General features: G+C 51.1%; 1 protein-coding gene and 1 long non-coding RNA gene across 9 annotated transcripts in view; one reads left to right on the forward strand and one right to left on the reverse strand.

Moving 5' to 3' along the window:
- Nucleotides 1-13672, forward strand: part of LOC105186238 (nucleolar protein 4-like) — a 76615-nt gene extending 62943 nt beyond the window's left edge. For 6 of the 8 annotated variants that reach the window (XM_019842832.2, XM_011146300.3, XM_025300632.1 and 3 more), the window contains 6 exons: nt 3020-3342; nt 4573-4776; nt 5453-5599; nt 11855-12069; nt 12740-12930; nt 13425-13672. In XM_019842832.2, the coding sequence (XP_019698391.1) occupies nt 3020-3342; nt 4573-4776; nt 5453-5599; nt 11855-12069; nt 12740-12930; nt 13425-13591 (1247 nt within the window). In that variant the 3' untranslated portion in view covers nt 13592-13672. The remainder of the gene's footprint in view (nt 1-3019; nt 3343-4572; nt 4777-5452; nt 5600-11854; nt 12070-12739; nt 12931-13424) is intronic. The other 2 variants (XM_019842833.2, XM_019842834.2) reach the window with 1 other exon arrangement.
- Nucleotides 10261-14700, reverse strand: part of LOC112589015 (uncharacterized) — a 139981-nt gene continuing 135541 nt past the window's right edge. Inside the window, exon 6 of the long non-coding RNA XR_003113190.1 lies at nt 10261-10617. This is a non-coding gene — a long non-coding RNA (uncharacterized LOC112589015). The remainder of the gene's footprint in view (nt 10618-14700) is intronic.

Here is a 14700-nt window from a genome sequence, read left to right on the forward strand (position 1 = left end):
AATTTCCTGGGTCGTCCGCTCGCGCATTCAGTTATACTGGTTCTACCGGAATCCTCGTAGAAAGATGCGTCGCGATCGCGGTCTGAAGAACGCCGGTGGAATCAGGATCTCTGGCCGAGATTGCTGCCGCGCCCCGGATAGACTTCCCGCGCGCGTCGCGGGAGAAGTTGAAGACGCCCGGCGGAAAGTTGCACCGCGACGATGCAAATGTTGCGAGATATTGCCTTCGCGTTCGTTCGTTCGTCCGTTCGTTCGTTCGTTCGTTCGTTCGTTCGTTCGTTCGCTCGCTCGTTCGCTCGTTCGTTCACTCGTTCGTTCATCCGTTCACTCGCTCGTTCGTCCGAAGTGGCGTCTCGGAAACTACGAGCTCGGAAGAATTCGATTCCAGGTTGCAGATTACTTCGCGCGCGGCTGGGCGAGGTGGGGAGTAAGATGCGAAGAGAGGAGAGATAGAGACGGAGAAAAAGAGAGAAAGAGAAAGAGAGACGTGGATGTAAGATCGCGAGCTCGGTTGCTTGATGAGCTACGTCATCGTGCAAACAAACGCACCTCGCGATCCACCGTATTCGTCCGAACGTCTGTTCCGAGAGACTTTCGCATCATCGGGTCATCCGCCTGCCTCTCCTCTTTCCTTTCTCTCTTTCTCTCTCTCTCTCTCAGCCTCTCGTCTAACTTCACTTAAACATTCGTATAATGAGCGCGGTGAGGAATAACATTCCGGTCATCGTAAATGAAAAATGTGTTATGCTCTTGGCCGCGGATTGGATCGAGAGGATAATACTAGCTTCTCTCTTTTTACGCGTTACACCTCTCTCTCTCTCTCTCTCTCTCTCTCTCTCTCTCTCTCTCTTCCTTCCGTATTATTCGCGGCTCCCTCTCTGGAAACGAGTTCGTCCGTGACTGAAGGACCGTTTGACGGCGCTCCGAATCGGCCGGGTAATTCGAGTAGCGTGTAACAAAATTAAGACACGAGGCCTGCGGCCACTTTCTACGGACGTCACACCGCGACATCCCGACGCGGTATCGATCGCGCGCGCGCGTGCGAGCGAGCGAGAGGCCGTCCCTTCTTTTAATCGAAGACCGAACGAGGGGCCTCGCCGCCGCCGGTGGAAGAGGCCCGCGAGGTTCTCGTATCCTCTTTACGATCGCCCCGCGGCACTCCTTGACGGCGAGATCCGCTCCTCCTATCTACGCTACGATGCTGCCTCTCTCGCGAGATGCCGCGCGACTCCGTACCCGTCCCCGTCCTCCCCTCCCCCCTCCCTTCCACCGCCGACGTCCTCTCGTAAAAGCACCTTTACCGTACGTTCTCTTCTGGGATCGTGAATCGTGACGGTAGAGGAGCGCGCACCGCCTTTTAACACCTCGCGCGCACGCCATTGAGCTTATTACGGGTTTCGAGAGAACGGGTCTCCGTTATTATTGTAGAGAAAGAGAGAGAGAGGGGGAGAGTCCGCGGGACGACAACGGGGCCGCCGAACACAACGCTCCAATCTCCTTGTCATCGGCGCGATTGACATGCTAAACCCCGCTGTGCCCTCCGTGGAGAGAGCGAGAGAGAAAGGCCGGATCTGTCTTCCTTCTCCGTTCTCTCTCCAGCCCGAAAATTTGAGTCACGAGCGAGAAACGCTGAGTCGGTTTAAATGTTATTTCTCCGAGGCTCTCACGAGGATTTTGAGAGCGGCCAAATTAATTCCGAGTGCTCTGCAGCGCGGTGCTGCGAATAACGGAATATCGCACGGGCGTGGATTAAAGGGTAACAGACAGAGAGAGAGAGAGAGAGAGAGAGAGAGAGAGGGGGGGGGAGAGCGGAGGAGGAGGATCAGAGGGATAGAGTGGAGTGGAGAGTGAGAAATCAAGGTTACAAAATTCTATGAGACACGCATTCATACGCGCACGCGCCACATGGTCGCTGTATCGAGACGCCGGAGAAGCGACGGCACTCTCACCGACGCGAAATCAGCCGGCGAAGAGCGCGCGAACTTAATTAATTGACGCTCCGGCCCGACTGTCCGGCGATCCGTCGATACGGAACTCGGTATTTATCTTCCCGCCCGACTTTATTTATCAGACGTCCAACTTGCGCATCGAGACGTCATCGAGACACGACGGCCACCGAAGTGACCCGCGAAAAGTCCAGCGGCTCTTCCGCCGCCGGTTCCACTTTCGGGGCCGAGTTTACGCTTAGCTGAAACTTCCAACTTCCGTCTGTCGCTAATAGACGCGAGCATGAAGCTAAGAGAGGCTCGTTTGCGAAACGCTACCTCCGCCGGTCGATCATCCCTAATCAGCGGCGTCACGCGAGCGCTGGAGCGACGACAACGACGACGAGGACGAGGACGAGGACGCGAGGAAGTGTGCTGCACAGCAGCGCGTTTATCGATATTATATTCGCGGGATAAATACCACCCACGTGCCTCCCTCCCCCCCTCTCTTTGTCTCTTCCTCTCCCTCCCGCCGTGACGTCGTCGTGTATCTAGCCGGTCGCACATGACCGGCTCCTCGCCTGACCGTGGGCGTGGGAAGGGAAAAAAGTCTTCCCTTCTTTTGTCCCGACCTCAACGTTCTCTATTCACAAATCGAGACGGCGCGGGCGCGAGGCGATCCAATCGTCGTCGCGCTTAACGCCGGCTATTCAACGGGAACGTTATTTTCCTACCGGCGCTGCCGACCTGCCGACGCGGGATCCCTCCCCCTCCCCCTCCCCCTCCCCCGCTCGCTGGATAATTAACGATCGCGAATCGCGATTGCAAGGTATTCCCGTCGCCGGACCCGCGCTGTCAATTAGCAGTTAATTATTGCGGTACAGAGGAAGAAAGAAGGAGCAGCGCGACTGAGCGATAGCGATCGATAACTCATAACTTACAACTCCCGACTGAACGACAACGTTAATCCCGACAAATGACACTAGCGCGGCTGGTAATATAATTATTGCGGTCGCTGAGCTGATACGGGATATTGCCCGTTTTGTGTGGTGTAATGCGAATGAAAACACGAGGTTGAACTGTCGCTTTTGCAGATTCCAGAAACGGCTCGGCGGAACTGGTCGACATGCCGGCTGGGACGGTGCCGAACCTGAGCGCCGTCGCGGGCACCGAGGACATGGCGTCCCTGTGGTACGCCATGGGTTTCAAGAAGACGCCACCGCCGGCCTCGTCGGCGACGCCCTCAAGATCGGATCGCGATCGAGAGTCCAGTCCACCCGGCGGCGAGGGGGCGGGAAGCGCCCACGACGAGACCAGCAGTAGCGGCAACAAAGAGGACGAAGACGACGACGATGAGGATGCCGATGAGAGGTTGGACCCGAGACACCATGACCCGGAACGCCTCAAGGCGTTCAACGTAAGTACACAAGTCGCGCTGCGCAACGCAGCGCGCGCGCCGCCGGCGCGGCGGATTGTCGCGCGAATCTCGCTTCGCGCAGCTCGGCCGGCTCGGAATTGGGAACAAACAATTGATCGCGCTCCAGGCTCTATTCGAGTTTTCTTTCTCAATTTCTTTTCTCAACCCATTGAAGGACCCGTGATTATCTCGGAGACTTTTTACGGAGATTTTTCATCAAAAAGCTAGACTGCTTGGACATTTCAGCTTGACATCAGACCGACTGATTGGATCTAGTTTGGTTTTTAAAAATGCGAAAGACGCTGGAAGGGTGAGAAATCAAGAAGAAAAAAGAAATGAAAACTGGAAGAGAAAAGAGTAAGAGGAACATTCCTCAGATCCGAGCCGATGGCAGCGGCTAGTGGGTTGAGAAATGATGGAAAATCATAAGCCGAAAGAGAGACAGCCGTTTCGCCGCGCGCGAGAAACGCGAGTCGGACGGCCGACTCGTCTGGACCCTCGTCGCCCATCCGCGAGACGCGCGACAACAGGTAGACAACGACGCTCGTAAACAAATTACGAGCCGCGCTCGCGGTTGCACGTCCAACCGGTCGCTTTATGCAACCGCCGCGGCCGGTGATCGCGCTGAAGAGAAGCGTCGTTCGCGCCTCGAGACGGCGAAAGGATCGCATGCGCGCGCGCTCTTCGAGCTCGGCTGCAGAAGTTAAGGCCGTCGTCATCGGCGCGGCGCAGCGCGGCGGGCTTTACCGAAAAACCCTAATTATCGTAAAGTTTTATGAGCGTGCGATGCGCCCGAGTGGCGGCTCGGCTCGGCCCGGAGGAAACGGCACCGTGCCGTTTCTCTCTTCCTCTCTCTCTCTCTCTCTCTTGCTTTTTCCTCCTCTCGTTTTCTCCGACAACCGCTCATACATCTCTCCTCTTTTTCCTCTCTTTCCCGCTCCTCTCGCCGCTCCCCGCCGCCTTCCCGGGCAGCGTTTTTTCCTCGTGAAAATCGAGCGAACGAGCGTCGCGAGCGCGCGCGGTCGCAGTCTCGCGGCGCGGCGCGGCGGCTGGCGCGGCTCCCCCGGCCGAGCTTCTTAATTAATTACAATTAGTTTAATAGAGCCCCGGTGTTGCGCCCCACTGCCGCTAAATTCTTAATTCCTCGGGCGGTTAGCGACTCGCGTACGACTCGACTACCGTACTTAATTCACTCTCGCTATAACGCGACCGCTGCTTGTCCCGTGGCAGATGTTCGTGAGGCTGTTCGTCGACGAAAATCTGGACCGCATTGTGCCAATATCGAAGCAGCCGAAAGAAAAAATCCAGGCGATCATCGACAGTTGCACGAGGCAGTTTCCGGAATTCGCCGAAAGGGCGAGGAAGAGGATCCGAACGTACCTGAAGAGCTGTCGGAGGAACAAGCGAGGAAGGGAGGGCGCTCCCTGGGATACCGTAAGTTACCGGCTGCTTCTTGTCGCGAGATTACGATTACGAGACGGTTTATTGAGCGTGTATTCGTGGGAAGAAGGAGGAAAAAAGTTAACAAGTGCGACACGAAATAAATCCCCTTTTTTTCCCGCGTGCCGCTTTCGCGACGAAAGCGTTTCTTTCAAAACGTCAACTTGTTTGAGAAAACTGTCCCTTCACGGTTCTCCCGTCGAGTCTCGCGCTTCCGTTTGACGTGTTTGACAGTTAATTTCTACAGCTAAATTGTGACGCATGCCACTCTAGTTATAAAGATATATAACCGAGCCGAGCAATTATTATCTCGGCATAACTCCCATGAGTCTTTTGTGTCGAGACGGTAACGCAATTTATAGCCCGACATTAGGCTGTATCGAGGAAGAAATGGCGATTGGACTTGAACGAACGTGTCCCTTGTAGAAACAATGTATCGTCACTTGCAACAAGTTTCAACTTTCTGTTCTCCTCCAAATACGCGTGAATTCTCAAGATGCCGAGGTTCTTGCGGAACTCGCAGTGCGGAGTCGCACGTGTCGCAAACGGCCGCTCGTATCGAGCTTCTCGCTCGTGGAAGCTCCTCGGTCTTTCAGAGGCGTTCTCGCGGCGGTATGCGCGACGACGAGTACGAGGACGTGACGTTACCGTTACGGTGTTTCTTTTTCAGGCGAGACCCACGCCGGCGCATTTAACGTCGGCACAAGCAGAGCAGATTTTAGCGTTTGCCTGCGAAAACGAGAGCGAAAACGCCAAGCGCATGAGACTCGGCCTCGAGCCAGTGTCGCAGCCGATGCCAACATTACCGGCGGCGACGGTGAGTAAAAAAAAGGAAAGCAGTAACCATAAGCGCATTCGACAAGCGAGGCTGCACTCTCGTCAAATTCCGCGTACGCAAACTGAAAGAAGTGCCACGCATCAGACGCGTCCCGAAAATCAGCAACATCAGTATAACAATTACACACAGCATTGGTACAACAATTACACGCAATACCAATATGAACAATCCCACCGTAGCAATTATGCACCGCAGACAACTAGTGACGGAACAGTTTATAACCAGCAGAGCAATTATGCACTGCAACAATTTGAACGATTTGTGCGTAGTGTAAGTGCACCACGCGCGTTACACATGTACAAACATATGAAAATAAGTGTGTCACTATCGAATCCCAAATACAAGAGACGCGGTGACGTAACAAGACGGTACATCCCTACTTTATGGAAAGTGCTTTAAATTCATCGTAAAGCAACGTAAGTATTTTTGCAATATATCGCGCGCTATCATTATGCCGTTTCCGTAAGTATTTTCGTTGCTTTCTTCCGTACGGGGAAAGTGTTGTGCAAAATTATAATAAAATTTTACGTTTGACAAACAATGCAATTTTGTTTCGATATATTATTTTAATTTTTTTTATGTTAAATTAAACTAATTTTAATTCTTAATTTTAATTTTTCATTCTTTTCTCTCAATTTTTTAAATTTTAAATTGTATTAACTTAAATTTTTGTTAGATTTTATTTTATCTTATCCTAATTTCTTATCTTTCCATTTATTTTATTTTTAATTTATCTTTCTGTTTTATATAAATTTTTTTTGTTTCCTCTTAATTTATGAATGTAAGTTTGCAAAATTTTTGTAAAATTTTTAAAAAATGCACAAATATAAGCACTGTACATATGAAAACGTGTGTATATACATGTATATATAGAAAATGTACATATTGCAAGGAGTAGTAATATTATCACGATATAATATTGTATATGAATTGTATATGAAAATATTAAGTAGTAATATTGTACAAAGGAATATGAAAAGGAAAAAAAACAGGAAAAAGGAAAAAATTGAAAAAATTGAAATTAAAATTTAGACTCAAAATTCATCACGATTCTTAGAAAAATTTATCATATTGCTTGATAGACTCTACACGCCGAATCTATTTCTCTCTTTGCTACGAACCATGGTAAAATTTCTTAAAGATGCATAAATGTGAGTAATGTACATATGAAAATGTACGTTTATATATACATGTATATGTAAAAATTGTACATATTGCAAGCAGCTGTAATATTATCAGGATGTAATATTGTATAGGAGAATATGAAGTAAAACTTTGCACACAGAAACATGAACCAAATTAAAGATGTATATATACATAAAAGCTGTACATAAGGGAATATATATATATATAATAATAATATATATATATATATATATATATTAGCTTCCCCTATATATATTTTGTATACATATACAAAATATGTATTTATATACAATGTGTATACATATATAGAGTATATATAGAGGAAGCTACAACATTTATATGTGGAATGAGAGATTGAGAGACACCCGCGACAACCTCGACACGACGTGTCCCAGAAGGAGTGCGAATTGCAAACGCAAGGTATAAGGAAACACATATGAATAGACGTAACTGGCGGAATTTCGTAAATAATTGGGAGGAAAATAAATAGCACGCTTGATTATGACGGCGAGATCCGACGTGACATGCGCGTCTGGCGTTTTATACGAATAGCTGACACAAATATTTTCCCTGAAAGTAGTAAATTAATATCTTTGTTCACACACAAGCGAGCTGGTAACCCCCTGAAAAAAAACATCGTTGGCGGTGTCGCAATTTCGCGGGCATCGGAAGCGTTAGCAGCGATAAGTGTTACGCAATAGGCGCGTGTGTACACACGCGCGCAGGCATATATGCTCGCAGAACGGTAACTTAGTCGGGTGTGTGTTGCGTTCGATTCCTCCCAACCTTCGTGAATGCAAACCTACGCACTACCTGATAATATTATTCCCAAGACATTGCTGTCATTTCTAAAACCTCAAAACACAGAAACGTCTGATGTTGTGGCCTTGAAACATTTTGGTCCTTTTGCGGTCCTACATCGAGTCTATGTCAATGTTGCATTCTAATAATACGCTCAATATTAATGTGTTACTGCAAATGCATTGATTGTTGCATTAGTTCAATATCGAAATATCGAAGTAACCGCGAACTCTGTGCGATATCGTGGCTAGTAAGTAAATGAATTCCTACGGGTCAGTCGAGCAGGAAAGTTGAAAACAATTCGGACCGTAAAGAGTAAGTCTAATTTTATCGTTCATTGTTAGTAGAATATCAGTAGTGCATTATTGTATGAGATATATTATATTTTTTATTATTATACAAATATTCGTTACGGTGTTTACAAAAGAGGCCGCCTATAAAGATGCCGTTCGCGTGTAGTAAGCGTGTTGTGCGTCAAGCATCTTCGCGACCGCCGTTTGCATTCTTAAAGATAATATAATATTAAACTACTGATATCCTACCAACAACAATATCGTGCAACATCTCATGTTGTAACAAAATTTTCTTACGTGTATACTGTCCCTATACTATAAGCACAAGTAGATAAGAAGGTTAAGGTCTCTCTGTGTATGTGTGGATAGATCGTACATCAGGCGAAACGGATGAATGAACAATCGAACGTGGAGGATGGGAACGCGAGGCGAGAGCGGGGCGGGGAAAAGTTTCGTTCGTAAGCGCGCGTGATTTTCGCGGCGTATTGTCGCGCGTGAAAACTCGAGGAGAGCTCCTGCGCAACGGTCGGCGATGAGATACATACGTGAACGGAGAGCTAGGATTGATATAGGTACCGCGAGAACGAGAGAGCGAGAGAAAAAGAGAGAAAGAGAGAGGCCGGTGATAACCCGCGGGTCGCGCACCTCTCCCACTCTGACGCAAGCGGCGCACATACAGATCGCGCGTGCAGCAGCCGGCTCGTGAAAACGGCCGCGCGTACGAAACGACGCAGGATATTCTCTTGGTAGAGAAATGCGGCGTAAAAGCCGCGTACGCGGCAAAGGACGAGTGGGAAAAAGACTCGCGGCGGACTTTTGCGAGCGCGCTTTCACGCGCCGAGCGAGGGCCACGCTGATCGCGCGACGTCGTTCTCGTCGCCGTCGCGTGATTAGCCTCGCGTATGCGCGTGTTTCGTCGTGCGTTACGTCAACGACGCGCGTAGTCGGCTTCGAATCCCGCGAGTCTCGGGGTCACGCATCGCCCGTTGCTTTCGCGAACGTGGAATCGACCGATTCATCTCTCGCGGGGGCCGTACACCGATCGTACACTCTTATTCTCGCGAGCACGAGAAAGAGACAGAGAGAGAGAGAGAGTTCGTACTCTCATATTGACGTCACGTCTAATCTCGTGGAACGAAAACACCGCCGATTCGACGAAACACTGTTTCACCGCGTCCTGCTAAGTCCGATCGACTTAATATTCGCCACTTATTGAATCGCGCGAGCGGGAAACCCGCGAACGCTTCGTCACGCGGGGTTCGTTGACCCCCTCCCCCTTTAAGAAGACAGCGCGGAAAAGCGGTAAGCGATCGCCTCCGTTATTTCGAGTGCGAGACGAGCAAGGTGCAGGCGGTAGCTGGGACCGTCCAGTTGCATACAATGCAGCACAGTGCTCGATGCATCTAATCCTCTTTCGGTCTCTCTTCCCGCCCCCCCTCTCCCCGTCGACCCAGCCGCGAGGTTCTTCCTCGATTCTCTTCGCGTCAAGTTCTTCCGTGAGTTCCGCACTTGGCGAACACACCGTCGCCGCGACACCGCCTTTTGTTCGTTCGTCCGTCTGTCCGTTGGTTTTTCTTCGTTCTACCTTCCCTTCCTCCCACATACCCACCGTCTCTCATCGTGTCTTACACGAGAGAGAAAGAGAGAGAGAGAGAGAGAGAGAGAGAGAGAGAGAGAGAGAGAGAGAGAGAGAGAGAGTAAACGAGAAGCTGAAGCGCGCGCGGCCTTCCATCGCCGGCTTGACTTATCTACTTTGAAAATCCCTGGTCGAGAAGGAGACGGAGAAACAGACAGAGAGAGACCCGATAACCTCTCCGGCGACCTAAACCTAACCCATTAAGGAGAAGACCTCTCTCGCTCTTCTTCTCCTTCTCTCTCTCTCTCTCTCTCTCTCTCTCTCTCTCTCTCTATCGTGCACGTCGAGGTTCGTGCGCGGCGGACGCGGCTATCTGCTCTCTTCGTGGCCACCTATATAATTGACGTCAACGCACACTGCTGGCCTTTCATAAAAACACCTCCCTACATCCGTTCTCCGCCGCTCGAAGATTTCATTCCTCCGTGCTCGCCGTGGCCGAGCCCTCCTCCCTCGCGATCCCCTGGCTCTCTTTCTTGCTCTCTTCTTATCCTCCTTCTCCTCCTCCTCCTTCTCCTTCTCCTCCTGCTCTGTCTCCGTCTCCGCTGCCGCCGCCGCCGCCGCCGCCGCCAACCCTCCGTGTGCGTCTCACTCGATCTTCTTCTTCGTCGAGCAAGTCATCCGTTTCTGTGGTGGAAACGCACATCACCACCTCTTGACTCGCTCATCTCGTGGTCCTCTTCTTCTTTCTTTCTTTCTCGTCCTCCTCTTCTCCGTATGTTCCTCCTCCTCCTCCTCCTCCTCCTCCTCCTTCTCCTCCTCCTCCTCCTCCTCCTTCTCCTCCTCCTTCTCCTCCTCCTCCTACACTTCCTCCCTTTCTACGAATTAATTTCCTCCCGCGAGCTTACTCACGCCTCGTCGTCTCGTCCCAGCGCATTCGAACGTTCCTCTCTTCTCGTTCCTGGCGTTCCTCCCTCGTGTCAACCGGCTTTTTCCTCACCCTCTGCCTCCCCTGTCCTTCACCCTGTCCTCCTCCTCCTTCTCCTTCTACGCTGCCGCCAATCGAGAGAGAACGTCTTCGCTCCTCCGGACCGCGCGCTCAAGTAGACGCGGACGTTATTGTTATCGTATCGATGCGTCGCCGGTAGGCAGGGTGGGGCGCGAACGTTGAAGTGGAAGAAGATCTAGAGAAGAAACAGAAGAGGAAGTCGAAGTGAAGAAACTCCCGGCGCGCGCTTTGTTCCGCTCGGTTGCTCGCGGCGACGGCGACGGCGACGGCGACGGCGACGCCGACGGCGGCGGTGAATACGATCGGTGCTCGATGATCGGGATCGTGTTGATAACGAGAGAGATCGCGGATAGACGATATGATAGAGGCTCGATTAGCTCGTGTCGGAATGATCATTCGTGGCCGGGCCGATGATCGATAGTTCGTAAGGTGATCGATAGTGCCGCGGGTGCGGTTGCTGTTTGCTGTTGTTCGGTGACACGTGCCTCCGAGACCTCGCCTTGGCTACCGTCCGTTGTATCAATCATGAGGAAAAAGAATCTCCGGGTCGTTCACAAGCAGGTGTACGATCGCGATCAGGTTCAGCAGGTACCGTTTATCGCGGCGATCAGCACACGCGCGCGCGCGCGCGCGATCACTCTTCAACATCCAAACATCGGGCATACTAAAGTTCGCGTCGTTAACGTCGCTTTTCAACAGCCCGCGGGTTACTCTTACGGCAGGGTCTAGTTTCTCGACTGCATCGTTGTCTGGGGTCACAGAGAGAGAGAGAGAGAGAGAGAGAGAGAGAGAGAGAGAGAGAGAGAGAATCTCATTGCGAAATATGCAGTGCATGACGCTATAAAAAGCGTCGAGGCGACCTTTTTGGCGCGGGCTGAAATAATAATTACTCTGAAGTTTTCCATTTTCGATCGGCATTAAGCCGAAACTGGGTCGGACGCTCAGAAAAATGTAAAGCGACTGATAACCGATCTCTCTCTCTCTCTCTCTCTCTCTCTCTCTCTCTCTCTCTCTTTCTCTGTCTTTGCCGGAGGAATTTCGCGAGCTCGTCGCGAACAACGGGCCGATATGATTACGATTACGTTACCGGCGTAAAAAAATGGACCCTCCCCGCGACTCTCTCTCGCTCTCGCGTAAAACTCACGAATCGTATTAGAACGCTTCGTCTGCGTGTTTCTCGTTAATCGCGACACACACGTGCTTCGAGTTGATAGCGAGTAAAACTGATCGATGATTGAGGGAGAGAAAGATAAGGAGCCCGAGAGCGCTAGAGAGAGAGAGAGAGAGAGAGAGAGAGAGAGAGAGAGAGAGAGAGAGAGAGAGAGAGAGAGAGAGACAAGATGTACGATCTTTCCACGAGAATGAGATGCGAGCGTTCGCGCGATTCTAACGTCGATGCTCGTCAATTTTAGCAAACGGACGTTCGCTCGAACATGGACCACTTCTCAAGCACATCGGTTAAGGCACTTCCGGGCAAGAGGGAGGACACACCACCGGCATCCCTAACGTCCCTGACACCGCTAACCAGTTTGGCGAACATGCCGAGCAGTACCCTCTCCACCACGCCGCTGTCGCTCGCATCCGCGTCCAAGTTACTCACACCGACGGACAACAAGGGTCTCATGAGGTCAGTACGATGAACTACTTAGTTACGCAGACGCCGGATGAAATCTGCGCGTTTTCTCTCGCTGGCGACGTGTACCCGGAGTCCGCACGAGCGCACGAGATACGTCGCTCCCATTCGCGAGATCGTTTCGCAATCCTCGTGCGCGCGTGTGTCCGCGCGGCCCGATGTCGTCAAGGCCGATTCGGCTCGGCGGACGGCAGGCGAGAGAGGCGCAGAAATAAACCTTCCTTCGGATCGAATATTCCGCTCCTCGTGACGAATCTTGTCACGTTTACGTGCCGCCTCTCCCGCCTCTCCTGCCTCTTTCTTCTCTTCTCGAAGAAGAGTCCGCAAGAAGAGTCGCGCGGGCGATTACAATTAACTGAATTCCGACCCAATTTACTACGCGCGCGCGCGCGCGCAACCGCGCCGATTATCGCTGTTGGATTCGTCGAGAGATTCCCGCCGTCGGATCGGGCGAGAGTTCCAGATAAAAGGCCTCGGCCGGTCAAAGGCCACGGCACAAAAATTCACCGGGCGTCTCGAGAAGCGGGTACGCATTCTCAACGGTGCGAGAAAAAAGAGAGAGAGAGAGAGAGAGAGAGAGAGAGGGAGAGGAGAGCTGTACTACTAATATCGCGACGCACGCGGTTCTCTTATCACTAATTCGCATCTCATTCTCGTTTTTCAGCCAAACGACGATAGTCAGCTCGTCGGCGGTGAATGGTGTTGCCAGCGGCGGTGCGCCTACCGCGATGTATAGACCGAACTTCAGCCAGGCCTTCCAACGCGCCGGGCCCACATCGGTGCCGCCGACCCTCTCCGCCGGACTGTACCCAACCCAGAGCTTCACGTCGGGTCTACTGAGCAACGGTACACCAAGTAATACCTGGTTATTGGTGTCCTTCTAAGTTTGCTTCTTTCGCGTCGTTTTCTCTCCTGATTATCCTCAGTTGCGAGCACGTTTAATCGCCGAGTCGAGATCACTCGCGGACCCTTCGCAAGCGCTTTTCGTTCTCCAGAATCTCCCGATCCTCGCAAATGAACTTGCCTCATTAGTGGGATAGTTCGCTTAATACGATTTTTTTAAGAACCGCCCGCCTGTAATTTTTTCTGTCTCGCGGTGGTTACAACGTTCCGGGTCAATGACGCGATTGATGTGCGGCTTTCGATGACGTTCGCGTGAGAGGAGAATTTTTGCGCGATATCGGACGCATGCATGCTGCTGATGATGAGTGACAGAGAGAGAGACAGAGAGAGAGAGAGAGAGAGAGAGAGAGAGAGAGAGAGAGAGAGAGAGAGAGAGTGGGAGGGCAAGAGAAGAAGAATCATCGCGATCAGTGTGATTAATGATGAACTTGTGTTGCGTTTTGTAGGACCGACGGATCTCAGTATGAAGAACACTAAACCGCTGCTAAGTCACAAATTAAACGCGACGGAGATGACCGCGGTGAAGCAGCTTATTACTGGATATCGGGAGTCCGCGGCCTTCTTGCTCAGGTCCGCCGACGAGCTGGAACAATTGTTGCTGCAGCAACCATAGAGCTACATTTACATCGCCGGCGCTTCACAGCTTGGTTCGTCGTAGACACAGCGACCAAGAGAGGACGGAGAGAGAAGGAGGGAGGGAGGGAGGGAGGGGGAGAGAGAGAGAGAGAGAGAGAGAGAGAGAGAGAGAGAGAGAGAGAGAGAGAGAGAGAGGAGGGACGGAGAGAGAGAGAGAGAGAGAGAGAAAGCGAGAAAAGGAGAAATATCGCGAGCTTGGCTTGGCACTGTTTCACGACCGTTGTTGGTGCCGTTCGAGAGTAGCCAATCGTGGATTCAACGATGAATTCGCAAGACGACGTTTCGTTCGCACGCATCTCGGCGCTATCCGACTGTCGGCAACATGGCTCTCTTCGTCGACTTATCCTTATACTAGCCGCGAAATGGTCCATTTCGGCGAGTCGCGGCACGCGGCGATCGAATTGACGATAACGCTAGATAACGATAGCTACCTAATGACGGACCAGACCGTATTCACCAACGAGAGTTTTCGAGTAACCGCTCGGAATCGTTTACAACGTTGCCTGCCTCGTAGCGAGTTCACGAGGAGATTGTTCCTCGACGAAAAGTCGGCGCGGCGGACGTGAAAAAACGCTGACATCGCTACGAAAGGGACTGAGGTAGAGGGGACAAAGGTACAAGAGCCCGGTGGTAGTGCGATTCATTTAACGCGGAATCTTTCTATATTGTTAACATATTTTGGCTGGAAACGCCAAGAAAACCAGTTCCATAAATATATAATAAATAATTGCGTATTTCATTATCGCGCGTCGCCCCGACGTTTCTAATTCTAGGCTTAAGAAAACTATTCGACAGGGTGTACATAAAGATGAACAATGAGATATTTACTTAATTACTGGTAAGCTTAAAGAACGATGCGGCGAGTGCGATTGCGCGCAAACGCGAACCATAGGTAAGGTGAGAAGACACAGAGCCCGGAGGAGATAACGGATATATAATTGTCATCGTTCTCTCTCTCGAAAACGCACGCTGAATATTTTCTAACGAGACGCGAGAGAACATCCTGCGCTTGCAACTTTTTCCTATTCTGACTCGTAAGCTTCGCGAAGAATAAACAACCGCTCTTCTCGCGGCGCGTTGTCGTGA

This window comes from Harpegnathos saltator, unplaced genomic scaffold (genome assembly GCF_003227715.2).
Source record: "Harpegnathos saltator strain DR-91 unplaced genomic scaffold, Hsal_v8.6 scaffold38, whole genome shotgun sequence".
NCBI lineage: Eukaryota > Metazoa > Arthropoda > Insecta > Hymenoptera > Formicidae > Harpegnathos > Harpegnathos saltator.